This window comes from Bos indicus, chromosome 3 (genome assembly GCF_029378745.1).
Source record: "Bos indicus isolate NIAB-ARS_2022 breed Sahiwal x Tharparkar chromosome 3, NIAB-ARS_B.indTharparkar_mat_pri_1.0, whole genome shotgun sequence".
NCBI lineage: Eukaryota > Metazoa > Chordata > Mammalia > Artiodactyla > Bovidae > Bos > Bos indicus.
In genome coordinates this window covers 324,318-351,671 of record NC_091762.1, presented here as the reverse complement: position 1 = coordinate 351,671, position 27,354 = coordinate 324,318, and the positions used below count along the sequence as shown (strand labels likewise).

The 27,354-nt window shown below is 42.0% G+C and overlaps 1 protein-coding gene across 2 annotated transcripts; it reads left to right on the top strand.

The window, feature by feature from the left end:
* On the top strand, nucleotides 1-26,062 carry SFT2D2 (SFT2 domain containing 2). Of its 2 annotated transcripts, XM_019986351.2 has the most exons (8): nucleotides 6-175; nucleotides 5,821-5,907; nucleotides 6,159-6,244; nucleotides 9,250-9,331; nucleotides 11,701-11,736; nucleotides 11,824-11,882; nucleotides 13,781-13,810; nucleotides 15,613-26,062. In XM_019986351.2, exons 1-8 carry the CDS (start codon nucleotides 113-115, stop codon nucleotides 15,650-15,652), a joined length of 483 nt encoding a protein of 160 aa, XP_019841910.1. In that variant the 5' UTR covers nucleotides 6-112; the 3' UTR covers nucleotides 15,653-26,062. The 2 variants fall into 2 exon arrangements, with proteins under 2 accessions (XP_070638298.1, XP_019841910.1); XM_070782197.1 differs by lacking the exon at nucleotides 15,613-26,062 and having other exon boundaries at nucleotides 1-175; nucleotides 9,250-9,336; nucleotides 13,781-13,816.
* Nucleotides 26,063-27,354: the final 1,292 nt, after the last annotated feature.

The window sequence follows — 27,354 nt, the reverse complement described above, 5'->3', positions numbered from 1 at the left end:
CCTGGGCGGGGCGCGCTGTGGTTGGCGACGGCTGGGGCAGCACCCGGAAGAACCTGCGACTTAGCCAGCGCAACAGGCGGCTGGAGGGGCAGCCGGGTGGACCCGTCCCGCCATGGACAAGCTGAAGAAGGTGCTGAGCGGGCAGGACTCTGAGGATCGGGGCGGCCTGTCTGAGGTGAGTGCACCTTGGCGCCCCACCCTCCTGGTCGCACTCACCTCCGCCCCGCGGCTGCTGCTCCCCTGCAGCGGTGGTAGGTCCGTCGGGGGCCTCGGAGAGCACCAAGCCCGCCCCCCAGCTCCGCCGGCTCTTGTTGCTGGCTGGTGAGAAAAGCATGCTGGACTTCTAGGGTTTCTTGGAAAGCAACTCTGCCTCTGCCCCTTTCTCCTCCCTCGCAGGCTCAAGACCTTCGCGTTCCCCTCACTGTCCACCCCAAGTGCCAGGGCCCAGGCACTCTGCATAGGGCGGTTGGCACCTGTTTACTTTTTTTGTGCTTCACCCTGTCAACCTTCCGCGCCCCATCCCCTCACAAAGGGAGGGCCACGCTGGAGCAAAACTGAGAAACATCTGCGAAAGGAAGGGTGGCCGTCGGCGACCCCGTTCCTGCTGGCCAGGGAAGAGGCTTTAGCGCCGAGCTAGGCTGAGGCCTCTGAGAACCCGGCGGAGGGAGTCTTCGTATAGATTGCCTGGGCTAGGCCCTGGTGAGGGTCCCTGCTCGATGCCCACTGCGCGACGGGGCTTGTGGCCGCGCCCTGGTAGCCCCGGCTCGGTTTAAGTTGTGGGGTGTTACATGCCCACCCGACGTTTGTGTACACTGCTGCTGTAAATTGTCTCCAGGAAAACCGTGAATTCCTGGAGCTTTGGGACCACATCTTGTTTCTCTGCCGGCACGTAGGCGTCTTAGACTTCATCGACGCCCAAAACCTCTTGAGGCCGCCTGCTTGTGTGTTTAGCTTATTAGAAAGGTTTGGTCGAGCTGAAACGTGGGCAGTATTACCCACTATGTTCTAGAGCTACACAGTATGTTTATTGCCTATTTCAAATGCTTTGAGCTTTTGTTATTTTTTTTTCCTTTGTAGATGACAAAGTAACATTTCTCTTTATTCTTTTTTGTATTCCATGGGCTTTGGTTTCCTCAATTATAAAAAGAAGCCGTTGCACAAGATAATATAGCTCTTTCAACTCTGTACCTAAGTTTTTCCTCAGATTTTCATCAGTGTCTTTAGTGGTTATCTCAGCATGCTGCTTTCAATTGGTTTTGCAGTTGCTGATTTTATGTTGAGTGACCCTGATACCTCCACCCCTCCTTGAAATCTCAGAACCCTAAAATTTGCTGTCTGAATCTTCACCTTGAAGAAGTAACACTATAGATGTTGACTGTTATAGGAATTGGGGTTAACATTTTTTGGACAGTTCATAGCAGCCTCTGGCTTCTTTTAAATCGATTGCCTTTATTAATTGGTCAAGGCTCAGAAGTAATTTCATTAGTTCCTGTTCTTGATTTCTGGCTTCTAATATGAACCCTTAAGCCCAACCTCAGACTAGGCCTAAGAAAATTTAGATGGTTGACAGTCATGCTTATCTTAAGTTTTTGCTGCACAGACTGTCAATAAAGTTTTAAAGCAGCTGGGGTTCAAAAGGGAGATGTTTTCTTTTCCTGAGAATTCTTGGGGGGACAGTGGGAATTATGCAGTTATTTTGATTTGGAAAACCACCATGAAGTGGTAGACAGACCCTCAAGAGTGAATGATGGTAGTACAGATTGAAAATATAAATGCTGAGTTTGTTTTTACCTAAGATAGTGAATGCCTATGTTGGATACAATGAAGGGCTTTAAAGAGTTGTATCAGGCATGTAAAGTCTGTTTTAGGAAGACGAGGTGCTTCTCTCTTGTTCTAAAACACTGCTGTCAGTTTCCTCTTTCTTGAGTGTGAGATTCCTGATTACATACATCACTGTGTGGTACTTTCTGAGTCCCCACTCCCAGGAAGCATTTTGCATCTAGCTGAATCACTCTCAGGGTTGCTTTTGGCTTAGTTTTTACTTATTAGGTCCAGGCCGCCTTGAAAATGTTGGTCCTGACTTGTCTCACATTTCCTATGCTTTTAAGACTTAAGAATGCTGGTGAAATTTCTGTGTTTGTGTGTGTGTATGTGTGTGTGAAGTTAGACTTGGTGACCTTAAAGTCTCTTTTAGTTCACTTCAGTCGCTCAGTCGTGTCCAACTCTTTGTGACCCCATGAACCGCAGCATGCCAGGCCTCCCTGTCCATCACCAACTCACGAAGTCCACCCAAACCCATGTGCATTGAGTTGGTGATGCCATCCAACCATCTCATCCTCTGCTGTCCCCTTCTCTTCCTGCCCTTAATCTTTCCCAGTATCAGGATCTTTTCCAATGAGTCAGCTCTTCGCATCAGGTGGCCAAAGTACTGGAGTTTCAGCTTCAGCATCAGTCCTTCCAATGAACACCCAGGACTGATCTCCTTTAGGATGGACTGATTGGATCTCCTTGCAGTCTAAGGGACTCTCAAGAGTCTTCTCCAACACCACACACAGTTCAAAAGCATCAGTTCCTTCGGCACTCAGCTTTCTTTATAGTCCTACTCTCACATCCATACATGACCACTGGAAAAACCGTAGTCTTGACTAGATGGACCTTTGTTGGCAAAGTAATGTCTCTGCTTTTTAATAAGCTCTCTAGGTTGGTCATAACTTTCCTTCCAAGGAGTAAGCGTCTTTTAATTTCATGGCTGCAGTCACCATCTGCAGTGATTTTGGAGCCCAGAAAAATAAAGTCAGCCACTGTTTCCACTGTTTTCCCATCTATTTGCCATGCAGTGATGGGACCGGATGCCATGATCTTCGTTTTCTGAATGTTGAGCTTTAAGCCAACTTTTTCACTCTCCTCGTTCACTTTCATCAAGAGGCTTTTTAGTTCTTCATTTTCTGCAGTAAGAGTGGTGTCATCTGCATATTGAGGTTATTGATATTTCTTCCGGCAATCTTGATTCCAGCTTGTGCTTCCTCTAGCCCAGCGTTTCTCATGATGTACTCTGCATATAAGTAAAATAAGCAGGGTGACAATATACAGCCTTGATGTACTCCTTTTCCTATTTGGAACTAGTCTGTTGTTCCATGTCCAGTTCTAACTGTTGCTTCCTGACCTGCATACAGGTTTTTCAAGAGTTTACATTCAATTATAAAAGCTGTCAGATGTCACCAGAAATGAGTGCTTAAAAAAAAATGTCATTCTTTTAATGCAAACAATAGAAGTATGATTAGTTCTGTTTCTCCTATACCTGAAACTGCAGAATTATAAAACTTGCCTGGTAATGTCTAGTCACAGATGGCTTCTTGATGAGTTTTCTAACTGATAACCTGGTCTTCGTAAATCCAACTTCAACCTTTATTTTCTGTGGGCTTTCTGAAAATAGAGGCTTTGCGTTTTCTCTACAGGATTGTAGGGACGAGGAAGGTCTGAATGGTACCTGGTTTGAAAGCACAGGAATGAAGCAGTGTTCCTTTCTCACCTTCGTCTAGTTACCAGTCCTGTTTTCCTGAATGATTATCAGTTTTTCTTATTTTGGCAAGAGCCCCTCTTCTCTCCACATCCTAGAGTCAAAGGGACCTTTGTGCATAACTACCAGTCAGACAGCCTGGGAGCTGTTTGCCTACAGCTTCTATCCAGGTGCTATTCCAACTACTCTAATTTCCAAAAAGTGCACTAGCAGTTTCTAGAAACCATGAATTTAGGGAGTTATTTTGCATCCACACGGTTGATCTTCACAAACAGACAAAAAGAAGTGTTTCGTTTTCGCTGGGTCTAGTTGGAAGTGGAACAACAGCAACAGCTTCCTCTGGCCTGTGACCAAGCACGGGTGTGAAAGAACCTGCCATTACATGGATGAAAAATTATGGCCCCTCCCCCATTTTGCCAAATAGGGTGACATCTGGATGGTAGTCAGCTTGAGAGACGTGTAGAACCAACGTGTTACTTTCCTTTCTGAAGGCAGAAACCAGAACTGCTTCCTATAACAAATGATTTTAATTTTTACAAGAGCTGGCATCTCATCATCCTTTTGGAACTATTGTGGCTTATCTTCTTTAAAAAACAGATGACTCTTAAAATGTCTCTAGATGCCAAGCAATCCTATCCAATCTCGCTACCACACTTTTTTTTTTTCTTCTCACGGAGCTCTGTTCCTTTTTCCACCTTGACAAGCACCTTCTTTGGTGCTTGCATGAGTAGCAAGAGTGGTAGCTTTTGATTTTTTTCCTCTGTCCTTGGTAGGAGGGTGAAAAAGGGTCTAACCTGATTTTCTGGGATGCCAGTAAAGCCTGGTAACAGAGCATCACAAGGCTCATTTCGGGGGAGAGTGTGGAATCAGGTGGCTCTGCTGTCAGCTCCTGACTCCTGCTCCCCTTGCACGTCACCATCTCTGATCATGCTGTTCGTGCATTCTGTGGCCGTGTGTGTCTGCAGGGGCTCTTTGTGTGTTTGTGTACGTGTGTGTGTGTGAAGGGGTTTGCAGTGTCATGAGCCCACTTTCAATATGTGTGAATAGATGGGACAGGAGAGCCCCTTTTGATAAGCTGCCCTAAATACTTTTCTTGTGAGTGGAGAGGAAGCCATGCTGTAGCAAACTTGCCATGCCTGGGGGAGCCTCTGGTCCTGTTCTTCTGGCTTCTGGTTTGACAGGAAGTTTGGAGACAGGGTTGAGAACAGGCTCCTAAGCTGGGAGCAGTCAAGGCGGTGCCCATCTAGTGACTTTCGCAGCCTCTACCACACTGCCTTCTTCCATTAGGTAGTGGGATGTGGAGTCTGTAAGCTCTTCCCACATGGCCTGGTGGAGACTGTGCTGTCCACCTGAGGCGAGGCCTGGGTAAATGAATATACGTCGGGCCTGGCTGCCCTGCCTCAGCTGGGCTGGAGGAAAGGCCTTTGGTCTCCCTGGCAGCTACCTGTGCAACTTGGAACAGCTGTGGCCAGTGCATGAGGTGAACAGGCCTCATGTCTCTGGTGCAGACACCTGACTGTCATCTTTGACATGGGGAAAAATAGCCTCAAGAGCTACTCATAGGCTCCCTTGTTTTAGCAGAGCTTTTCTGGAAATCTTGGCCCCTTCTGAACTTTGCTCTTGGGAAGGATCAATCGTGATGGCAGAGAGGGATGAGTAGGACAGTCATTAATTAACTAGGATCCGTCTCACATGAGGGTGGCTTGGCTGATGCCAACACCCTGAAGAACAGTTTCTACCAAGAGTAAATAGACTTGGATAAGAATCCTGATTAGGGTGAGAGTCAGACTCCTCCTGGGTCCTGGAAGGGCCAGCAAAAGCAGTGAGTGACAAAACTTGACTGGTTGAATTAGGAGATGGTGCCCCATGGACCCCACTGCCTGAGTGCCACCCCTGTCTCTTCCCCTTTTCCTGGGCCTCTACAGGCAGAGCTCATGCCTTTCCAGGTGTCCTCATCATGTCTGGGCTGCCGTAAGGGCTCAGGCTACCCTAGGATCTTCTGCAGTCTCGCCTTTCTGTTTGTGAAGTGCATTGTGCTTAAGGCAGAGAGTTTTCACCTCTGCAGATATTCAGCCAGAAGTTGGTAGCCTCTAGCTACAGGAGACGAGATTCATGGGATGGATAAGGAGCTGGATTCAGTGACTCATGAGGGCTGTTGTAGACATGACCAATTAGGAGTCTGTGTTCCTGCATTCCTCAGTACAAATTCTAAATTTAATTATGTGTATCCTTTGTTTTGGTGATTAAATATGCATACACATGTATGTAATTAGTTTTTTTATTTTATTTTTTAACTATTTTAGGTTGTTGAGGCAACTTCATTAAGCTCGGGCACCAGAATAAAAGGCTTCATTGCCTGTTTTGCTGCAGGAATTCTCTGCTCACTTCTGGTAAGACCTCTCTCCCCTCCTCCAGTCTTTCCCGCAGCCTGCCTTCTCTCCTCTTTGTACTTTCATCAACCCCCTTTTCTCTTTTATTTTTCACTGAAATGCATGGATAAGAGGAGGGGGAGGTAGGTAACAGGGGTGGAGAGGGAGCTGAGGGGTGCGGGGAGGGAACAGGTTCCTCTGTGAACTCCTGGTTCTGTGGCTGTGGTAGAAGGGGTTCCTCATGTGCAAATGCCCTGTGTCTTGTCTTACAGGGAACTCTTTTGCTCTGGGTGCCCAGGAAGGGACTATATCTGTTCGCAGTGTTTTATACCTTTGGTAACATCGCATCTCTTGGGAGGTAACAGTTTTGTTTTTTTTAAAATCTAACCTTAGCCAATTATTAGATGGGGAAATGGATGTAGATTGTGTTTAGAGGGAGGTGAAGGAGAATGCTTCAGTAATTATAAGGATTTGGAGAGTAAAGAAGTCATTAAAACACATCACTTTTATATCCTACCACTTCTATATATACATATGTATTTTTAACTTCAGCATGTATTTCTATCTTACTTCATCTTTGAAGTACCCCCGGGAGGAGGCAAGAACCACTTGTAAAAATTACCACTGTAATTTTACATGGTGCAGAGCAGTTGAATGACTTCTTCAAGATTTACAACTCCACCATCTCCAACACCACCTTCTCCATTGCTCTAGTCTTACTGCTCTGCTCCTCGCTGAGTGACTTACATGCTCCCACCTTGTGCTGCGCTCAGCAGATTCACAGACAAACAGGGTTTGGATCCTTACTGGTTGGCCAGGCAGACAGACATACAGGATATGGAGAGAGTGATGCCTGGGAGAGGGGCAGGTGGGCTGAGCTGATCTGACCCGACTTGGGGAGCCAAGAGGACTTTCTGTGGAGAAGGTGCTATTTGAGCTGCTCAGAGCTCTGGCATCTGTCACTGCTCCTCTGAAGACTGTGTGAGTTTCCTGTTGGGCTTCCCTGCCTCTTTTATGGACCCCTCGCCGGGCCATTTCCCACAGGACTGTGGAGTCACTCCTCTTGTAGCCCAACTTGCCCCCTTAGTGGCCCCCCCATTCCCTCTCAACAGGTGAAATCCAAACCCCTCAGCATGCATGTGGGGCAGACCCTTCCAGCCCTCCTCCTCAACCAGGCTCAACTTGCATTTCCCCCAAACGTTTTTGGTCTTTGCTGGGACTATTCTCTGCCTGGGGTCCTGGCCCTTGTGCGCCCCATATTTGACGGGTACTTGCTCATTTGTCAGTACCTGACTCAAAAGTCACCTCTTCTATGAAACTTCCCTTAGTTCCATTTTCCCCTTCAGAATCACTGACCTCCTCCTTTAAAACGGGCTCTGTCTATCCCATATATATTTATGTGACAACACAGGTAGCGTTTTATTACACTGACTTGTTGCAGGCGTGTAAACCACTTGACATGGGCTGCACTTCTGTCTTACTTGTCTCTACATGTCCCCCAATGTAGGTCTTTTTCTGGCTGGAAATGCTAACCAAATGATTAAGTATAATGCACTGGACACCTTCCTGAAGCTTCGTTTATTAATTCTTATGATAGTATGATGCTGGACCTTGGAGATGTCTAATCTGGCTCTAAAGCTCTCTCAAAGACTAACTTTTGGGGAGTTTTGCTTTGGGTAGGCAGCACAGGTTATAATGTAGAGTCTAGATTGAGCAGAAATATATAGGTGTGTTAGTCCAAAAGACCTATTTAACAAATCCTAATGGAACTGACCCTTCATGGCATTGCTTGGGGAGATAATAAAGGGACTGAATTATTTCAGCGTGTGTCTAGGAGTTTGTGATTTTACCTGTAATCTTTTATATTTCTATATATGTGCTGCATTTAATTTTGAAAGCTGCCTTTGGCTCTTGCTTCTTGTTCAGTGTAGGCTTAAGAGTGCACTCAGCTCAAACACTTGACCTGGCAGCCTTGAATTCAAGTGGAAACTTAATGGCACTTCAAAGAGAGGTAGATTTATTTAGCTTTTTTTTTTTTTTTTTTTTAATAGAACACTTAGTAGCTCATGTCATCTGCTGGTTGGCTGTGTTAAACACTGACTATAACCAGCTACTCCTGGAGCGATGCTTCTTGTGGCATTTCTGTCAGAGGAGTTGGGAAGCATGACTTACAGCTGGCCCTGGCTCTTGCTGTGTTAGGCATGTCTGATTCATTTGTATTTACTCTTTCTTATTAGCCACCTCCGGAGACGGCAATGGCACCCCACTCCAGTACTCTTGCCTGGAAAATCCCCTGGATGGAGGAGCCTGGTGGGCTTCCGTCTATGGGGTCACACAGAGTCAGACACGACTGAAGCGACTTAGCAGCAGCAGCAGCATTAGCCACCTCTCAAATTTCATCCCTGCAGAAGACATGCTGAACCTGTCCTTTGGAGCTTGGTAATCCAATAAATGTGGGCTGGAATGCCAGCTTGTTTAAATGCCTAGCTGTGTGATCTTGGATAAGTAAATTAACCTTTCTGAACTTCATTTTCTCAACTCCAAAATAAGCGTAATGATAACTAACTGCCAGAGTAGTTGAGAGGATGAAATGGAATCATGTATGTGATATCTGCTGCTGCTGCTGCTGCTAAATCGCTTGAGTCCTGTCCGACTCTGTGCGACCCCATGGACTGCAACCTACCAGGCTCCCCCGTCCCTGGGATTCTCCAGGCAAGAACACTGGAGTGGGTTGCCATTTCCTTCTCCAATGCGTGAAAGTGGAAAGTGAAAGTGAAGTCGCTAGCATTTAGCAAATAGTCCATACATCATGGATGCTACTAGTATCATCATTAGAATTATTCTCTGGAGATTATGAAAGAAAATGGAATTCTCTACTTATTAACATAAACTGCCTAAGCCTGTAAGATATGTTTTTTCTTTTTTCAATTTCCTGAGTCTTTTTGTCTCCATGGGTAGGTTGTTAAGCAGGCCAAGGTAGCACCTGTGAGAGAGCGGTCCTCTAGCCTAGTGGTTTTGGAGGTTGTTCTGGAGTCAGGCCTACATGCATCTGCAGCCTCCCTGTACCATTTTCTAGTTGGATGGCCTTGGATAAGTAAGAAGTACTTCTGGATTTAAGTTTCTTCACCTGCAAAATAAGTATGGTAACTGTTCTGTGATCACTTCATAAACTGTTAATGGATTGAGTAAGAATAAGGCACAAAGGCCCTGAGCACAGCACCTGGCCCAGAGCTTTCCGAGTGCAGGCCACTGTTCCCTCTCGCATTGCCACAGGTGAGCTGCAGCGGGCGATGAGGCGGCACCTTGGTGTCCCCAGTGTGGTTTTGTTCCAGTCTGAACGGCTTGTCTGTGTTTGCTTCTTAGCACTGTCTTCCTCATGGGACCAATGACACAGCTGAAGCGAATGTTTGAGCCTACGCGTTTGATTGCAACTGTCTTGGTGCTGGTAAGGTCTGCCTGTCAGGTAACAGAAGTTACCTGTTTAATTATTATTATTATTTTTAAAAATTTTTTATTTTATTTTTTAACTTTACAATACTGTATTGGTTTTGCCGTATATCAACATGAATCTGCCATAGGTATACACGTGTTTCCCATCCTGAACCCTCTTCCCTCCCCGTACCATCCCTGTGGGTCGTCCCAGTGCACCAGCCCCAAGCATCCAGTATCATGCATCAAACCTGGACTGGCAGCTCATTTCATATATGATGTTATACATGTTTCAATGCCATTCTCCCAAATCATCGCTCCCTCTCCCTCTCCCACAGAGTCCAAAAGACTGTTCTATACATCAGTGTCTCTTTTGCTGTCTCGTATACAAGGTTATTGTTACCATCTTTCTAAATTCCATATATATATGTTAGTGTACTGTATTGGTGTTTTTCTTTCTGGCTTACTTCACTCTGTATAGAGTTTTTGTTTCTGCTGTTTGGAGTTTTTTTCCTCTTAAATCTATAGACTTCTACCCTTTTCTCTTTCATCTTCAGTTACAACCCAATGTCTGCACCCGCTGTGGCAGAAGGGGGTATCCCTTTTTTAAAATTTATTTTTATTTATTTATTTGGTGTGCTGGGTCTTAGTTGTGGCATGCAGGATCTAGTTCCCCCATCAGGGATCGAACCTGGGCCCCTTGTGTTGGGGGTGAGGAGTCTTAACCACAGGACTACCAGGGAAGTCCCAGGAGCATTCTTTATCTAATAATTTTTCTCTTCCCTTTGACTTGTGTTTTAGTTGGTATTAAGGTATTGCCAGTTCTATAAAGACCTCCCAGAAGGTGTTGCTTGTCAATTTAGCCAAACTCATGTGGTAAAAGGCTTCCCAGGTGGCGCTTGGAGTAAAGAACCTGCCTGCCAATGCAGGAGACATGAGACGTGAGTTTGATCCCTGGGTTGGGAAGATCCCCTGGAGGAGGACATGGCAACCCACTCCAGTATTCTTACCTGGGGAATCCCATGGACAGAGGAGCCTGGCAGGCTACAGCCCATAGAGTCACAAAGAGTCAGACTTGACTGAAGTGACAGCACGCATGCAGGCATGTGGTAATAAGAGAGCTGTGACATCCTTCTGGTAACGGGTGATGCCACATACAAGCAGAGCTTGGAGGGCATTACTCAGGAATACAGGGTTCATTCTCTAGAGTGGGTATCCAGTCTAACATGGTCTCTTTTTCTCCTTGTCATTATCTGACTTGGGAATCCTGTTTGTTTTTGTCAGTTTTCCTGCGGTGGGTCTGGTCTCCCTCTGGCTCAGCACCCCTGTTCCCTGCTGGTCACCACAGTGCCTTAAGTCTTGTCCTGTCTTTCTGTCCCTAATGGGGAATGCCTCTCTCTTCCTTGGGCCATTTCGTTCCCTTGGACCATCCCATCATTCCAGACCATATTCTCTGGACTTCTGTTATAATTACCGGTATTACAGTATTGTAACTTGATCCATATACTTCTGTTTTTAGTTTTGTGTACATCTCATTTGTTCAGATAGGTAAAAGTCCATTGCAACTATTTTGTGTTCTTTGAGAGCATTGGGTACAATGCTGGACACCAGTTTATTTCCATCAAATTTTTTAGCAATTACTGATACAGCAGGGTAGAGGGGACAAGCGTGACTGACAGCTGGATTAATTGTTGTTGGCCAGCCCTGGAGGTAGATGAGCTGGAGAAGTCTCTTGCAGAAAGAACTTTCTAAGAAAGGATGCAGTGCTGAGGGGAAGGCGTGGGAGTCCCTGGCAGTCCAGTGGTTAGGACTTTGTGCTTTCACTCTCATGGCTTGAGTCCAGTCCCTGGTCAGGGAACTAAGATCCCACAAGCTGTGTGGCGCAGCCAGAAAAAAAGAAGACTAGAAAGGACTCGGGGAAAGTGTTAGGTGTAAACAGATACAAACAGATAACTGACTCGTGGGCTCTGAGAGTGCCATCTCATGTTAAACTTTGTCCTTTCTACTCCAGAGACTATAAAGAAGTGTGTGTTAAACCTACTTTCGCACATTTGATGGAAAGATGGATGGATGGGTAGACCAGAAATGTGCTTGTATTTGCTGGACAGAGATTTTGAGAAGATTTGAAAGTAGAAGAGGATCCTCCTTCTCTTTTTAATCTACATGAATCCTTATTGACAGTTGCATTTGTACTGTTCTGCCAAAACATGGGTTCTGAGGTAGCTTAGATGCTTTGAAATAATGGATGCATTTGGTTGCTGTGATAATCACAGAATCTGATTACCGCAGTTTGATGTGCTGTTGTAAGTTTGTCAAGAACGACGGTTTTTCCCCTCCCTGTTGTCATTGTCACTGTATTAATTAACGTTTCCATTCTCTCTCTAGTTGTGTTTTGCACTTACCCTGTGTTCTGCCTTTTGGGTAAGTGTTTCTTTTAGTTTTCCGTAACCTTTTTGGTGTGTGCCTCTTGTCGTACACATTCCTGTAACCGAATCATTTTTCTTCCAGTGGCACAACAAAGGGCTTGCTCTCATCTTCTGCATTTTGCAGTCTCTGGCCCTGACGTGGTAAGTAACCTTTTCAGCCGTCCGCTCCCACATCAGTCTCTGACTAATGCAGCTGACGGAGATAAAATCCCACATGATTTGGGTAGGAGGATTAGGAAAACAGAAGCTTTTCAATTGAAAAATCCTTAATGATGCAAGTCAAGTACACTGTCGAGCCAAAACCTGTCAACTCAGCGCACTGCCAGTAGGTGGCATTAGTGGTCTTGAGTGGTCATGGGAGGCTGTTTGCCCACTGCGGCATTTTTGCTGGGCTCAGGGTTGGTTTTGAGATGTTGCTAGCATTATTCAACCATTCACGTCCGGTAAGGACAAGGACAATGAAGTATTGTAGGGGCTGGTGAAAAGAGGCTTGTGAGTCAAACAGACATTAAAGAAAAGGGAAACTGGCAAAAAAAATCATGAGTGTTATATTTATGGTTGGATGAATCATTTAACAGAAGGACAAAAAGTGTCACTGTCCAGAAACAGTGACTGATGAAATGGAAAACCGTGTGGCTGTGGGCTGTAGCACGACCAGAGAATGGTGGCCCAGAGCCCAAGCATAGAGAAAGGACCACTGGAGACATTCAAAACCATGGATGGTGCTGGAGGTTCATGGACATTTCACACCTGCCCAGGCACATATGGAGACAACAGCTCCTGAGACATTTCCGTAATATGTCCACAGTTTATCAAAGGATGATGTCTGCCAGGACAGTTTCATAAAAATGTGACTAGATCTACTTTGGGAAAAAAATGTTGGCTCTAATGCAAAGAAAGGAGGACTGAAAGCTTTAAAACTTCCAGGGATCAAGTATAGTCTTATTGGATAGAATTCAATCTTGAGACTGCGTGCTTAACATCCATTCTTCCTTTTAGTAATTTTGGACTTTTGAATAAATGTACTTTCAAAATTCCCTTTGGAATTTACTCTGTTCCAAGTAAGTGAGCTTCTGTACATGGTGAGTGTCAGATTCAGAGAAGGATGGCCTGATTTTAATATGACACATACAGTGTGTTAATGTATTGAAAGCGCCTGGTGTAATGGCTTATGTTTATATTTTTGTTTTTTTTTTCTGGAGGCAGAAATCAGTCCTCACATGCCCATGCCTTTCTTTGCTTATCGACTGATTATGAAGCCAGTTTTTAAAGGTTTAGCATTCATATGGGCAGAAGCAAATGGCCCTGTTACAATGCTGATGTGTTTCAACTATATGCGCCTTCTTAGGGCTGATTGACTTCCAGCCTGCCTGACACCCAGGCCTGGTCTTTTAGGGTGTGGCCAGCTTCCTCCCTGTGTGGTTCCCTCCTGGGGAAGGGGCTGAGTTAACTGAGACCACCAAGAAATCTGTGGGCTTGGGTTCTTAAAGAATCATAGTTTAAAAAAAAAAAGAATCATAGCTTGCTTATACTTTCATCCATAGAGCAGTTGGTAGTGTGTTTCCCCACCTTTACCTATTCTCTTTTCACTTCTTTTACAATTAATAGGCACGGACCAGAAAATTTATCCCAGTTGGGTAGAAGGTACATTCTGTTGAGGATTTGTAAAATATTAGGGGACAACTGATCTGGATCTTATTTAGTGTTCCTTAAGAATAGGGCTTCCAAAAGAAAAAAAAAGAATAGGGCTTCTAGGATATCTGGAATCTGTATGTTGTAGGTGATGTTGCTGGCTCATTTGGTTAAAGATTAACCCCGTGAGGCTGAGGTGACAATTACCACCACATGGGCCTTTTGCCCTCCAACTTTGATTACAGATAATACTTGCTTCCTTGTTATACACATGACAGTGTGTGTGTGTGTGCTTGTGTGTGTGTTCGTGCACCCTCCACACATTGCAGATGCTCAGAAGCCCAGTTCACTCTGTAACCTTCCACTCGCTTCATCTGACTAGATCTTTTGTCTGTTTTTCATTGTAGGTACAGTCTTTCCTACATACCATTTGCAAGGTAAGACTGACTCTCCTTAGGACTGTAACATCAAGTATTTGGGGATGAGGATATGTTTGCACAGGTCCTTTTAGTTTAGGGTGGTTTTATAGAGCTCATGCTATTATATGGTTACGAAAAATCCTTGAGACAAATAGGCAGATGTTATACATCTGTTTTATGATTTTATACATTTGTAAGCTGAGGCTCATCCCCAGCCCCACCTATAATACAACCAGTGATGGTCATTGACCCAGGTCTACCAATTCCTGATGCTGGGAACATTCTGCTGTGATAGATAGATAGATAGATGGATTCCTTATCGCTTTTTTTAACCTGTAACTTTGTGGATATTTTCTTAAAGGTGATTATCACCTTAATAATCACTGAGCAAAGCATGGAAGGTTCATGCTTGTTTTCTTGCCCTATCCCACTGATGGAACATTTCAGAAAAGAATTCATAAAGGGAAGTAAGCAGGGCCAGAACTCTGGAGGACTGCAGTTTTCTAATGAAAGCAGTATGACCTTGGGCAACTCACTTGGCCCCACCTTGGCCTGAAAGGACTCATGATAACTAAGAATAGTTTCACCCCTTCTCACTTTGAGCTTCTGACCTCAAGACCTCCTTAAATTAGCACTTTCAGTGATCTCTATCTCTGACTCTGTTCTCATTTCACTCTTTAATGTCCATTCTTTTATAATCTGTGAACTAAAAAGGGGCTTTTCCTTAACTGTGTTAAGGAAATGAGAAGTGTGGGAGAGCTGAGAATGAGGAAGAATAGGCTTAAGTTTCAACGCCTTCCAAGGCTGTGTCTGACAGTGACCAGAAGATGCTGGGGAGTGACTGATTAGACAGGAAGTTAACCAGCTCATTGTGTTAAAGGCTGTGTGAATAGACTTCCCAAGTCCTTTAATATGTTATGTATTTTGTGAGCTGCCACGAAGGATCTTCGTCACAAAACACTTTCTCGTGGATCTGCTGACTTCAGTGTGGAGCGTATCTTAAGAAATGCAGTCCTAGAATTATCTTGATAGTAAAATACAGTGTCTTTTCATGTGAATGCGTTCTCTCATGCTCCCTCCCTCAGGTGACTGTAGCGTCCTTAGCACAAGAACATAGAGAATAGAGCTTGGGTGAGAAGTCTTAGATGTGGAGGTGGGATGGACATGCCTGCTTGGAGAGCATAGTAATTTGCTGAGCCCTCACTCTTTTCTTGCATGCTCTGCACTGAATTCCAAGGAGTAAGTGCCTGAGTTAGGGCTCATACAGCAGGGTCACAAGTGCTTAGTCCTCATAGAGAGCTCCATGTGCTAGGGAACTGCACAATGTCTCTTAACAAGTTTCTGCTGCCTACTTAGAAGGAAGAAAGGCCCTAGTGCTTATTTTATTTAATGTTTTTAGTGCAGTCTGTGCTTCTGGTTGATATTAAAGTACACAGTTCTGACTAATTTTTTGGTTTCAGAAAGTTTCTGCTTTCTTCCTGTTTTTTCCTCTGATTGTCAAAATAGCTGTTGTTTATTAAATACCTCCTCTGTTCAGTGCATTAATCCCTGAACTGGTCAGTAGGATTGGTGGGAACATGTCCTTTTACAGGTGAGGAATTTGAAATTCAAGTAAGGCAAGTAACTTGCCCAGTAAAACATTGCTAATAGGTGTTGACGCTGAAGTCGATGCCATGTAGGTCTGACCTCATAGTCTAGGTGCTTTCTGCTCTGCAGCATGCTACTCTGGGTGCCCAGGAAATCTCAAGGAGGGCCTTTACCACTTCCAGGAGGCTTTGGGGTGATGATCTCCTGTTTTTCTTTGTGTTTTTTTCTCCCAGGGACGCTGTAAAGAAGTGTTTTACTGTGTGTCTTGCATAACACAGCCAGTTTTGCAAAGCTCTGGAAAACACCGTGGATGGATGTGGGTGGACCGTGTTGTAAATATCTTCTAAACCTCTGTCTCAGAGACATGTGCCTTTGATCTTGCAAGCAACACGTGGCTTGCATTTTGAACCTTTGAGGATTGGTTCTGGAGGCAACTGTGTGTTCCCAAACCCAAGTGTCTGCCACATGATACAAGAAATGGTTCTGTATCTGACAGAGTGGAATCTCCCTCATATACCTTTGGATGGTGTTCCACTGAGTTTTTATGGGTAAAAACCTTGTTAGCAGCAGCAGATAAGCCTTGGGAGCCAGTGATTCCCAGTTAGTGACAATGGCCCCATTGGATACAAAGGTGCAACAGGAAGGGATAGAGTTTGGGAATCCATGGGACTTTGTAGATTTGTCCCTCAGCGTGTCACGCCTGCCCCATACAACATGGATATACTTCTACTTTGGTGTCCAGGAACAAGCTGCCATCCTGACATTTGAACATGAGCCTGTGAAGAGCCTGGCTGTGGAATGAGGTAGAAAAGCACTTTCTGATGATGTGTGTTGTTTTTAAACCTGAACAGCTGTCTTCTGATTCCACACCTGTGAATGTATTTTCTTTCCTTTTTTTTTCTTTTATTGGAATATAGTTGCTTTACAGTGTTGGGTGGGAATGTATTTTCTAATGCTCATTGCATACTCGTCTTCTTGGGTTTTCATTTCTTTCTTTCTCCCTCCCCAACGTATCTTTACTCTTGACTTCCTGGAACGAGATTGAAAGAGAACAAAGCTGCGGCAGTAAATACTAGTGTTTCCTTTTGGACAGGAGCCAGTAGGAGGTGGAAAACCATGCTGCTCTCTGCTGTGTTCCGCCCCCACCACCATTATTTGTAAATGTTTGCTTTTAAACCGATTTTATTTTCCATTCTCCCCTGGAATGGGGCCAGGGGAGAGTAGGTGGGAAGACAGAGCCCAACCCTGGAGCCAGCAGAAAGTAGGCACGCCCACCCAGTGACCTTTAAACAGTCCCAGTGTTTTGCACTGGAGTCTGTGCTGGAAACAGTGGGAGAAGACACCAGGGGCTGCAAAGTGGCCACATCACAGCCTGAAGCCTGATCACAGACAGACTGCTTTCGTGTCCCTGATTTTGTCTAGTTCTGGTAAGAGCCTTGTGATGAAGCAGAGATTGTCAACCCACTTGGCAGGCCAAAAAAATCAAGGCTCAGAGAAGTTACTAACCCTAACCCAAAATCAGAGTTGATGGCAGAACTGAGTCCTGAGCCTGGGTGCCCCCACTTCAGTCCCCTTTGTAACCCGCATTTCTGGATATGGCTCTGGTGATATCTCCTGTAACTATTTTCCCCGTTTTCATCAGCAAGCTTCTTCCTTTTCTGGCCCAGTCCTCTACATCATTGTATCTTCTCCTGCTTAGTCTCCCTGTGGGAAGCTTTCTCCTGGATCTGTGGCCTCTTCATCAGTTCTTTTGTGCCCGTTTGCCCTTCCTTGCTGCATGACCATCAGAATGTCCTGTACTGATCATCAGAGCTCTTGGCATTGCAGGGCCTCCAAAGTCTCCTTCAAAGCCAGTCTATTTGTGTTTGCCTTTCTTGTCTTCTTCCAGGTCTGGCCTGTCCACTCAGGCTCTTGCTCTGGGAGCCTCCAAACCAAACGCAGTGTTCCACCTCTTGTCTCCTTGCTTGCTAATTGCTGAATTCTTTCTTCTGCTGTAGCTGAGACCTCAGACTGGCAAGACTTTTCTTCTGATCTGGGGAAGGTATGAACAGGCCTGATGGTGCTAGAGTGAGGAACCAATGTTACTGGGTCCTTTCTAGGCTGTTGAGGGCATCCTGTCTTCTGCTGAGACCCCTAATATTCATTCAGCTAGAAGTGGAAAGTATATACCACTATCTGGGGTTACCTTAACATGCCAGGTGCTTCCAAGAGACTGCTCAGGTCTCAGAAGGACCCTGAATGGGGCCAGAAGGAAGTCAGGAGTCTTCATTGTTTCTTCTCTTTAAAGCTAATGTGAAACTAACCTGGTCTCACTGTGAGCTTCAACTAGCCTGGAGGCCACAGACAGCCACAGGATCTCTGGAGGCTACAGACAGCCACAGGGTCTCTGTGGCTGACCCCTCTGTACCTGTTTCAGAGGCTGGACTTGGACTTTGTGAGACATGAGGTTAAGGGGTCACCTGGCCTGTATGATGTAGTGGTAGTTAATGTGGGCTATGAAGTTAAACAGGTCCGGGTGAGTTGTGGCTCAATCACATGCTAGTGTCAGGTTGAACAAGCTCCTTAACCTCTGGTCTTCATGTTGCTCATCTGTTTAAAAATAATGGGGATAATTGCTGCTGGATCATTGCAGGATGTCAATGAGAAATATGTCAAGTGCTTAGCAGGGGGCCCAGCATAGGTAAATATCTCAGTAAAAGGTGGGTATTATTATTTAAGCTTGACAATAATGGATGACCATAGAAGGTGACAAGGTGAATGTCTCTGGTCATTAATTTATCTAAAAAAATTTATTTTGTAGTATGTGTCTGGCACTATAGACATCACCATGCAACATCTCACTGAATATTCACAATAACTTTGCTAGGCTAGCAGTGTATGCTAGTCGCTGGGTTGTGTCTGGCTCTTTACGACCCTACATACTGTAGCTCACCAGGCTTCTCTGTCCATACGATATTCTAGGCAAGGATACTAGAGTGAGTTACCATAGACTAGCAGTCTTGTCTCTATTATTAGACAAGAAACAGCCTCGGAAAGGGTAAAGGGTCTGTACCAGATCTCACCGGCAGAGGACGCCAGTTCTTAGATAAAAGCTCCTACTTTGTCTATTCTTGAGTCCTGTGGCCAGTTTGCTCAGACAGGTCCATTCCAACACCTTAGCAGCTCGGGGGTGATCTTGCCTTCCAGGATCTTCCCAGACTCCTACGTTTTTCTTTCTGCTGCCTTACCTTTTGGTTGGTTCCCTACTTGTTTTTGTCTGCCGGATTGTAGGTGCCCATTTCAAATGTACTGAAATCTGTTACCAAGCAACAGTGCCGGTTAAAAAGCAACCCCATGGATGAGACAAGGAGTGGAGAGTTAGGGCTTTAGATCCTGTGGCTGTTCGTGGTCTGTTTCCCTGCTCCTCTGCCTTCTACCTTACCTGTTCATTGCTGGGTTAGATCTTTGCATTTTGGAATGAAGGGAGCCATTGAGGTGGCTCTTTTGTAGACAAGAAATGTGTGTGTTCAAGGCGGCGCTTCCAGCAGCTGGCTGGGAGGCTGGCCTGAATGCTGTTCCTTGGCTGTGGTGGTCTGTGACCACTGTGCTGGGAGCAGCACTGCTCTCCCGTCCTGGAGGCCTGGCTTCTTAGGTTTCCCCGCCCCTTAGAAACTGCTAGTCTGATGCTGGGCCAGCGTGTTTTCTAACTCATTGCCCCCCACCTCCGGTCTCAGAGTTCTTCGCTTTTGCCTGATGTGTTCAGGGTGGCCTCTGGCTCTCCAACTTCTCTGCGTGGCTGTGCCCATGGCTGTGGGCTGCTGAGACCTGGCCCAAGGTTTCCTCTTTCTCTTCCACAGACTGTCTTGTCTCTGGGAAGGAGCAAAACACTCTGTCTGGCTGAGCATTCTCATTGGCCTCATTATCAGTGCTTGGAGCTTCTGTGCATCACTCCTCTGTGGTGATTGTGGATTATCCACCTGAGTGCTACCCTAATCAGTATATGCTGAGAAGCAAGAAATATAATCATGAAATGCATCTAAAATTACTTTTGGATACTTCCATTAGGAAAGATAATTAAGAAGAGGGTCATACCTTAAAAAAAAAATGGTGTGGGGGCACTGGTTTGGCTGCTTCTGCTTTTGGTATCTCCACAAGAGTGACACGTGTTACGACACACGTGATGAGACTTGGTGGAATGAATTAGAAAATAAAACTGCAGCCCTGTGACTTCAGTATTCTTTTTGTATGGGGTTGCCTATACAAGGCTTGTCTTCTCATCTCTTTCCTCAGATAACTTCTGACCAGAGTCGGCTACAGAATTACAGATACTTCAGAGTTCACAACCCATCCTTAAACTTCATTTTAAGCAAATAAAAACAACAAAATCAGTGTTTAAGGTTTATAAAGTCATTTTGCTAGATAGTAGGCATCATTCTTTTGATTTTAAAATCCAAGACTTAAGTTTTTAGATACGCAGTAGTTTCCTTGCAGTTACCATTTTTAAAAAGTGACTAGACTCTACACCTGATGTGTAGCTGTTGAAAAGATTAACAAAAGAATTTACATTTAAAAGTCTACATTTTTTTAACCAATTTTTATTTAAAAAGTTGGAAAGTTAAATCATGTGACTTTAACGTACCTTCTCATTTATAATTTTATGAAAGTCTGAGACCTTGAGGGTGTTTTGGTCAAGTGAAGAGGAGAGTGCCATGCAGTGTAGTTGCCCAGTTTACTTGGGGTAAGGCATTTAGTTCCACTTTTCAGTTATCTAGTTCTACCCTGAATGCCTTGATAACACTCCTAAGGCCCTGGTACGCTTACGCTTTGCTGTTTTTGGCTCAAATTTCTGCCCCTTGGCTTCACAAAGCAGAGATCTCACTGCAGAGCTTGTGAGCAGAGCCCAGGGACCATCAGTGCCTTTGTTGATGTAAACTGACAGAATAACATTATGTTCTTTTTTAGCTGGAGCTGATAAACCGATGATGAGCTTGAAAATATACAAAGCATTTTCTATAGATGGAATGAACTGAAAGCAGGGAAGAGTATCTTCACTAGGCAGAAGGAGCATGGCTATCTGAAGTGAAAGGTCAATCCATAGCATTGTAATAAACAATCCACAGCATCGTAATAACTACTACTATTGATGTGTATATTCAGAACAATATCACTACATTTTTTTAGTGGAGGGTAATTGCTACAGTGGTCATTACATTTAATAAATAGCACCAAAAAACAGACATAGCATAGGCAAAAATTCCCTGATATAAATGGCTGCCTAGATTTAATATCATTGTGGATCTGTCCGTGGGAGCCATCCTTTGAGACCAAATGGAGACTCAAACTGGGCAGAATGTTGCCTTCTGCCTGTTGAACTTCCAGACTGCACCTTAAGAGGTTAATGCACCTTAAGCGTGGATGAACCTTATACTAGTTTAGTGTCTTAAAGGAGAAACACAGTTTACATGCAATCTTGTGGTCTTAATGCTATGAAAAGTGCTTTCTTTGCCTTTTTCAATATATTTGCTTGACTTAGCCACTTTGAACAAGGAAAAACAATTAAAACCTGAACTATGATCTTTTGCTGCTTTGTACATTCTGATTGTGCAGTTGAGATGACGGATTTTTAAAAGCCCCTGGGGAGTTTATATGCCTACAGAACATTGTGCCTGTTCTAATATGATAAGCTTTTAAGACACTTTGTTAAAAATTCAATTTTTATAATTGTATAGATACTCAGCTAATTTTGAATGCTGCTGATGGCATACCTAAATTTTTATGTCAAAAATATATTATGTGTTGTTTTTCCTACCTTGAGATCCTATTTCATACAATGAATATTGTTTTCTTTTTACTAACTCCTTTCAAAGAGAAAGAATTTTACTGTTAAGCAAGCTGTTTTTCCCCCAAATATCACAAAACTTTTTTTTTCTCTAATAAATGAGAGCATTATGATCTTTAATAAATCTTGTGCTGTCTCTTATTCATGTTTGTTTTTCCAGGAGTCACTAAGCCAAATGAAGACTGCATGACCTATGAGAAAAGACCATGTCTTTAAGATGAACCTTTAATGGTAGCACATGTCGTAGGTACTTAAAGATGTGTTTTGAGATAAACTGATATGCTTATCCTTTTTTCAAATGACTTAGGATAAATACAGATCTAAGGACAGTTTTAAAGGTTTTGAAATGTAAGAAATTTCAAGTGGTTATTCTGGATTATTCCTGTATACCTAGCTAGTTTAGTTACTTTGTGTAAACCAGGTTGTCAAATTAATTCCTGTAAGGTTTTTAATAATAATATTTCCTTATTCTTTTAATGTCTGTAGCACTTATACAGACATTACACTCGTACAGACTTGTACAGACATTGAAAGAACTTGTCAGTTCTTTCATTGCTGATACTGATTATTTGTGTCTATATTGATCAGTCTAGCTTGAAGTTTATCAATTGTATTGATTGTTTCAAAAGACAACTCAGTTAAAAAGATTGGAACAGACATTTAACTTAAGAAAATATGTGACTAGCAAGCAAACACATCTAATAATAATATATCATCATTATATGAAGTTAATAAAAACAGGTAAAACTCAATCCTAGATTTTGAGGATGTATTCTTAAGTGGTAAAATTATAATGAAAGCAAGGAAGTTATTTGCATAAAAGTTTGGATAGTGATTGCTTTGAGAAGGATGGAGAGGTTAACGATTGAGAAGAAACAGAATGTGTAGGGAGACCCTGGGTGCTGATTGTATTTCTTGATCAAGTGGTCCTTACAGGGTGTTCATGAGTAAATCATCGCACTTTGTATTTTTCGTGTATGTGCTCTTTAAAAGAATATTTATTTTTTTGGCTGCACTGGATCTTAGTTGCGGCACACAGGTTCATCATTGCAGCATGCGGGTGGGATCTTCCATGGGAGTGCACAGGCTTCTCTCTAGGTGCACTGTGCTGGCTTCGTAGTTGAGGCACATGGGCTTCACGGCATGTGGGATCTTAGTTTCCCAGGCAGGGATTGAACCTGTGTCCCCTGCGTTGGAAGGTGGATTCTTAACCACTGGACCACCAGGGAAGCCCCTGCATGTGCACTTTTGTGATGTGTTGTATTTTATAATAAAAGAACCAGCTTCAGTTTCGTTGGTTGTCTGTTTTCTATTTAATTAATTTCTTACATTTCTTCTTTCCTTTCTTATACTTACTTTGGGTTTATATTACTTTTCTGGCTTTTTCAAAGTTAAGACATTTAAATAGTTGACTTTAGATCTTTCTCGTAATATAATTTAATACTGTAAATTTCTCTTTAAAGATTATTTTAGCTACATCTCACAAATTTTGATATATTGTGTTTTCATTTTCAGTCCAATATATTTTTTATTTCTCTGATTTTTGTTCTTTGGTCCATTGGTTATATACAAGTGTGTTTAATATTCAGGTATTTGGGGATTTTCTTGATTTATAATTTAATTCTGTTGTAGTCAGAGAATATAGTCTACATTGTCTTAATGTGTTTAAGTATATTGGGACTTGTTTTATGGCCCAGCATATAGTCTGTCTTGATGGATGTTCCATGTATATTTGAAAAGAATTGCATTTAGCACTGGTTGTGGGGAGTACTCTATAGGTACCAGGTCAAATTGGTTAATAGTATTATTTAAATTCTAACCTTACTAATTTTGCCTACTCAATTTATATAATTGAGTGCGATGGTGTAAATTATAATTGAATTTAATTATCCATTCAATTAGCTTTTTAAAAATAGCTTATTTAAAGCATTAAAAAATAAAATACATGTGGAGAAACAAAATATGAGACAAAAATGTTTAGCTCAATGAATTATTACAGAATGATTGTCTAACTACCACCCAGGTCAAGAAGTAGAACATTGCCATCACCCCAAAGTTCCCTTATGCTCCTTTCCAGGTATCATTTCCTATATCTCTCCTTCAAAAAGGGGACCAGTATTCTGATTTTATAGTGTCACTTCCTTGGTTTCTTCAGAGTTTTTTCTTTCAATTTTATTGAGATATAATTGACATAACAGCACTGTATAAGTTTAAGGCATATAGCATAATGACTTATATACATCTTGAATTGATTGCCACAATAAGTTAACATCTATAATCTCATATATATACAAAAAAAGAAAAAGAAAAATATTTTTTTTCCTTTGTGATGAGAACTTCTAGGATTTACTTTTCTTAACTTTCAGATATACAGAGTTTTAACTGTAGTTATCGTGTTGTACATTATATCCCCAACACTTATTTATCTTCTAATTGGAAGTTTGTAACTTTTACCCACCTTCATCCAATTTTCCCATCTTCCAATCCCTGTCTATAAATCTATAAATAGTAAGTATAAATCAGAATCTTTTTCTGAGTTTTATTTTTAAGATTCCACATATAAGTGAGATCATATGGTATTTGTCTTTTTCTGTCTGACTTCACTTATCCACCCATGCTGTCATAAATGGCAGGATTTCCTTTTTTATGGCTGCACAGTATTCCTGTGTTTGTGTTTCAGTATGATGTTGAATTTGGTTTCCTGGGGCTTTTTTTGTTTTGCTTGTTTTGAGCACTTCTGCATCAATGTTCATAAGGAATATTGGTCTCTAGTTTTTTTAAATAGTATGTTTGGCATCATAGAATAATTTAGGAAGTCTTCCTTCCTCTTCAAGTTTTGGGAAAAGTCTGTGAAGGATTAGTTTTTCTTTAAATGTTTGGTAGAATTGTAGTGTCTGTATCATGTCCAGGGTTTTTCTTTGTGGGAATGTTTTTGATTACTGATTCAACATCCTTACTAGTTATAGGTCTATTCAGATTTTGTATTGGTCTGTGACTTAATCTTGGTAGACAAATACCAAGTGTTGTGTTTCTAGGAATGTGTTCATTTAAACTAGGTTATCCAATAATTGTTCATAGTACTCTCTTAATCCTTTTTATTTCTGTAGAATTGGTAGTAATGCTCCTACTTTCATATCTCATTTTAATATTTTGAGTTGTCTCTCTTTTTTTCATAGTTCATCTAACTAAAGATTTGTTGATCTTATTGATCTTTATTTGTTGTTGATCTTTTTGTCAGTCTTTTGTAGATCTATTGACCTGTTGTTTTTGTTTCATTGATTTTTTTCTATTGTTTTTCTATTCTCTGTTTATCTCAGCTCTAACCTTTATTATATTAAGTTTACTTTATTACTTTACTACTAGCTAGCTTTGAGTTTAGTTCTTTTTTTCCCTAGTCCTTAAGTTGTAAAGTTAGGCTGTTGGTTTTAGATCTTTTTCATTTTTTAATGTAAGTGTTTATATAGCTATATATTTCCTCCAGGATTGCCTTTGCTGCATCCCATAAGTTTTGGTATGTTGTGTTTTCATTTTTGTTCAACTATTTTCTTTCTTTTTAAAAAATTGTTTTTAATTAGAGGATAATTGCTTTACAATACTGTGTTGGTTTCTGCCATATAGCAACATGAGTCAGCCATAGGTATACATACGTCCCCTTCCTCTTGAACCTTCCTCCTACCTCCCTCCCCACCCCACCCCTTTAGGCTGTCACAGAGCACCAGATTTGAGCTCCCTACGTCATACAGCAAATTCCCACTGACTATGTTACATATAGTAATATATTTGTTTCAGTGCTACTCTCTCAATTCGTCTCACCCTCTCCTTCCACTGTGTCCACAAGCCTCTTCTTTATATTTCCTAATGACTTTTTTGGTTTAATTTCCACAATCTGTGAATTTTCCAGTTTTCTTTATGCTGTTGATTTCTAACTTAATCCTGTTCCGGTCAGAGAAGATCTTATGTATGATATCTGTCTTTTAAAATCTATTGAGACTTAATTCATGGCCTAATATATGGACTATCTTGGAAAATGTCCTGTGCATTTGGGAAGAATGTTTATGCTGTTGTTGGTTGGTGTTCTGTATACGTCTGTTAGATCTCATTAGTTTATTGTGTTAAGTCCTCTATTTCCTTATCTTCTGGCTGGTGGTTCTGTTCATTACTGAGTGAGATATTAAAATCCCCAACTATTATAGTAGAACTGTTTATTCTTTTTTTTAATTCTGTCAGTTTTTGCTTCATAGATATTCATTCTGTCATTATGTGCATAAATGTTTATGGTTGTTACATCTCTTGCTGTATTAAATCTTTCATTAATATATAGTGTAATTCTTTGTCTTTTTGCTTTAAAGTCTGTTTTGTCTGTTTTGAGTATAGCCATTTCTGCTTTCTTCTTATTACCATTTGCATGAAGTACCGTTTTTCATCTTTTTACTTTTGACTTGTTTGTAACTTTGGCTTTCAGGTGAATCTCTTGTAGATAGCATGTAGTTGAATCATGCCTTTTTTTTTTTTAATCCATTCTACAAAATTTTGTCTTTTGATTGGAAAGTTTAGTAGATTTACATTTAAAGTATTCGTAATTGTTTATCAGGGAAGACATATCTGTCATTGTACTATTTCTTTTCTATATGCTCTATAGCTTTATTGTCCCTCATTTTCTGCATGTTCATCTTCTTTTGTGTTTAACTGATATTTTTTGGAGTGAAATATTTAAATATGTTCTTAATTTCCTTTGGTGCTTATTCTGGGCCATTTTATTTGTGGTTACCCATGGAAATTATGTTTAACATCCTAAAGGTATAAATTTGAATATATTCTAATTTGAGTGTGTAGCAGCTTACCTTCAATAACAAATAAAAACTGTATTTCTTTATAGTTCTTACCCACACTTCTTTTGGTTGTCAGTGTCATATTTTTGTGTGCCTGAAAACATAAACTAATAATTTTTTAAAATGTAGTACTCTCCTAAATTTTGTAGAAAACAAAATTTGGAGTTACAAACCAAAGTCATAATAATATAGTCTTTTATACTTTGTTGATAATTGCTTTTTTTCTTTAAATGAATTAGTCTCTAAAGTCGTGTAGAAAATAAGTACAATTACAAACTGTTGTTACAATAAAACTACCTTTTATAATTGCCTAGGTATTTACTTTTATTGAGATCTTTATTTTTCCATATGGGTTTGAGGTGTTGTCTAGTATCTTTCCAGGTCTCCTTGCAGGACTCCTTTGAGCACTTTTTGTAGGCAGGTCTAATAGTTATGAACTCTCTCGGGTTTTGTTTATCTGTGGGTATTTTGATTTCTTCCTCACTTTTGAAGGACAGTTTTTCTGAACATGATTCTCAGGTGGCAGTTTTTTCTTTTAGTACTTTAACTATCTTGGCCTACTGTCTTTTGGCCTTCCCAGTTTCCGATGAGAAATCTCATTGAGGATCTTATTGAGAATCCCTTGTGATGATTAGCTTCTCTCTTGCTGCTTTCAATATTTGCTCTTTGTTTTGGCTTTTGAAAGTTTGATTATCCTGTGTGTTGGTGTGGGTTTCTTTGAATTCACTTTACTTAGAGTTTTTGGGCTTGGATGTTTCATGTATTTCATTCATGAAATTTGGGAAGATTTCAGTCATTATTTTTTCAAATATTTTCTCTTTCCCTTTGTCTGTCTTTTTTCCTTCTGAGAAACCCACGATGCATATGTTGGCCCACTTGCTGGTATCCCAAATGTTCCTTAGACTCTGGTCACTTTTCTTCAATCTTTTTTCTTCCTGCCCCAGCCTTGATAATTTCCATTGTCCTACATTCAATTCACTGATTCTTCTGTCTGCTCAAATCCACATTTAAGTCCTTTTTACTACCCTAGCTTCCATAAGCTGTGTGCAGACTGTTTCAGGAACACTGCACGGCTGCCTTCCAGTTGGGTGGGGATGGGTGATGGGTAGGTGCTACTGAGCTTAGAGCTGAAATTGACCACAATTTATTGTCCAAGCCTTCTCCTCAAAGTTGCAAGCCTTCAACAGACCCCAGAATTCCAAAATAGTTACATCAGACACATTCTGCCAAATGTAGTTGTCTAGGTGGGGAGGCAGATTCCTGGTGCTTTTTACTCTGCCAACCTTCTTAGAATTTTCATTGTCTGTTACTTTCATCGTGTTCATTAA

Coding starts and splice junctions, on each gene's coding strand:
- SFT2D2 (XM_019986351.2), top strand. CDS start 113: ATGGACAAGCTGAAGAAGGTGCTGAGCGGGCAGGACTCTGAGGATCGG. Junction 6,245..9,249: donor AACATCGCATCTCTTGGGAG/GTAACAGTTTTG, acceptor TTTGCTTCTTAG/CACTGTCTTCCTCATGGGAC. Junction 13,811..15,612: donor TCCTACATACCATTTGCAAG/GTAAGACTGACT, acceptor TTTTTCTCCCAG/GGACGCTGTAAAGAAGTGTT.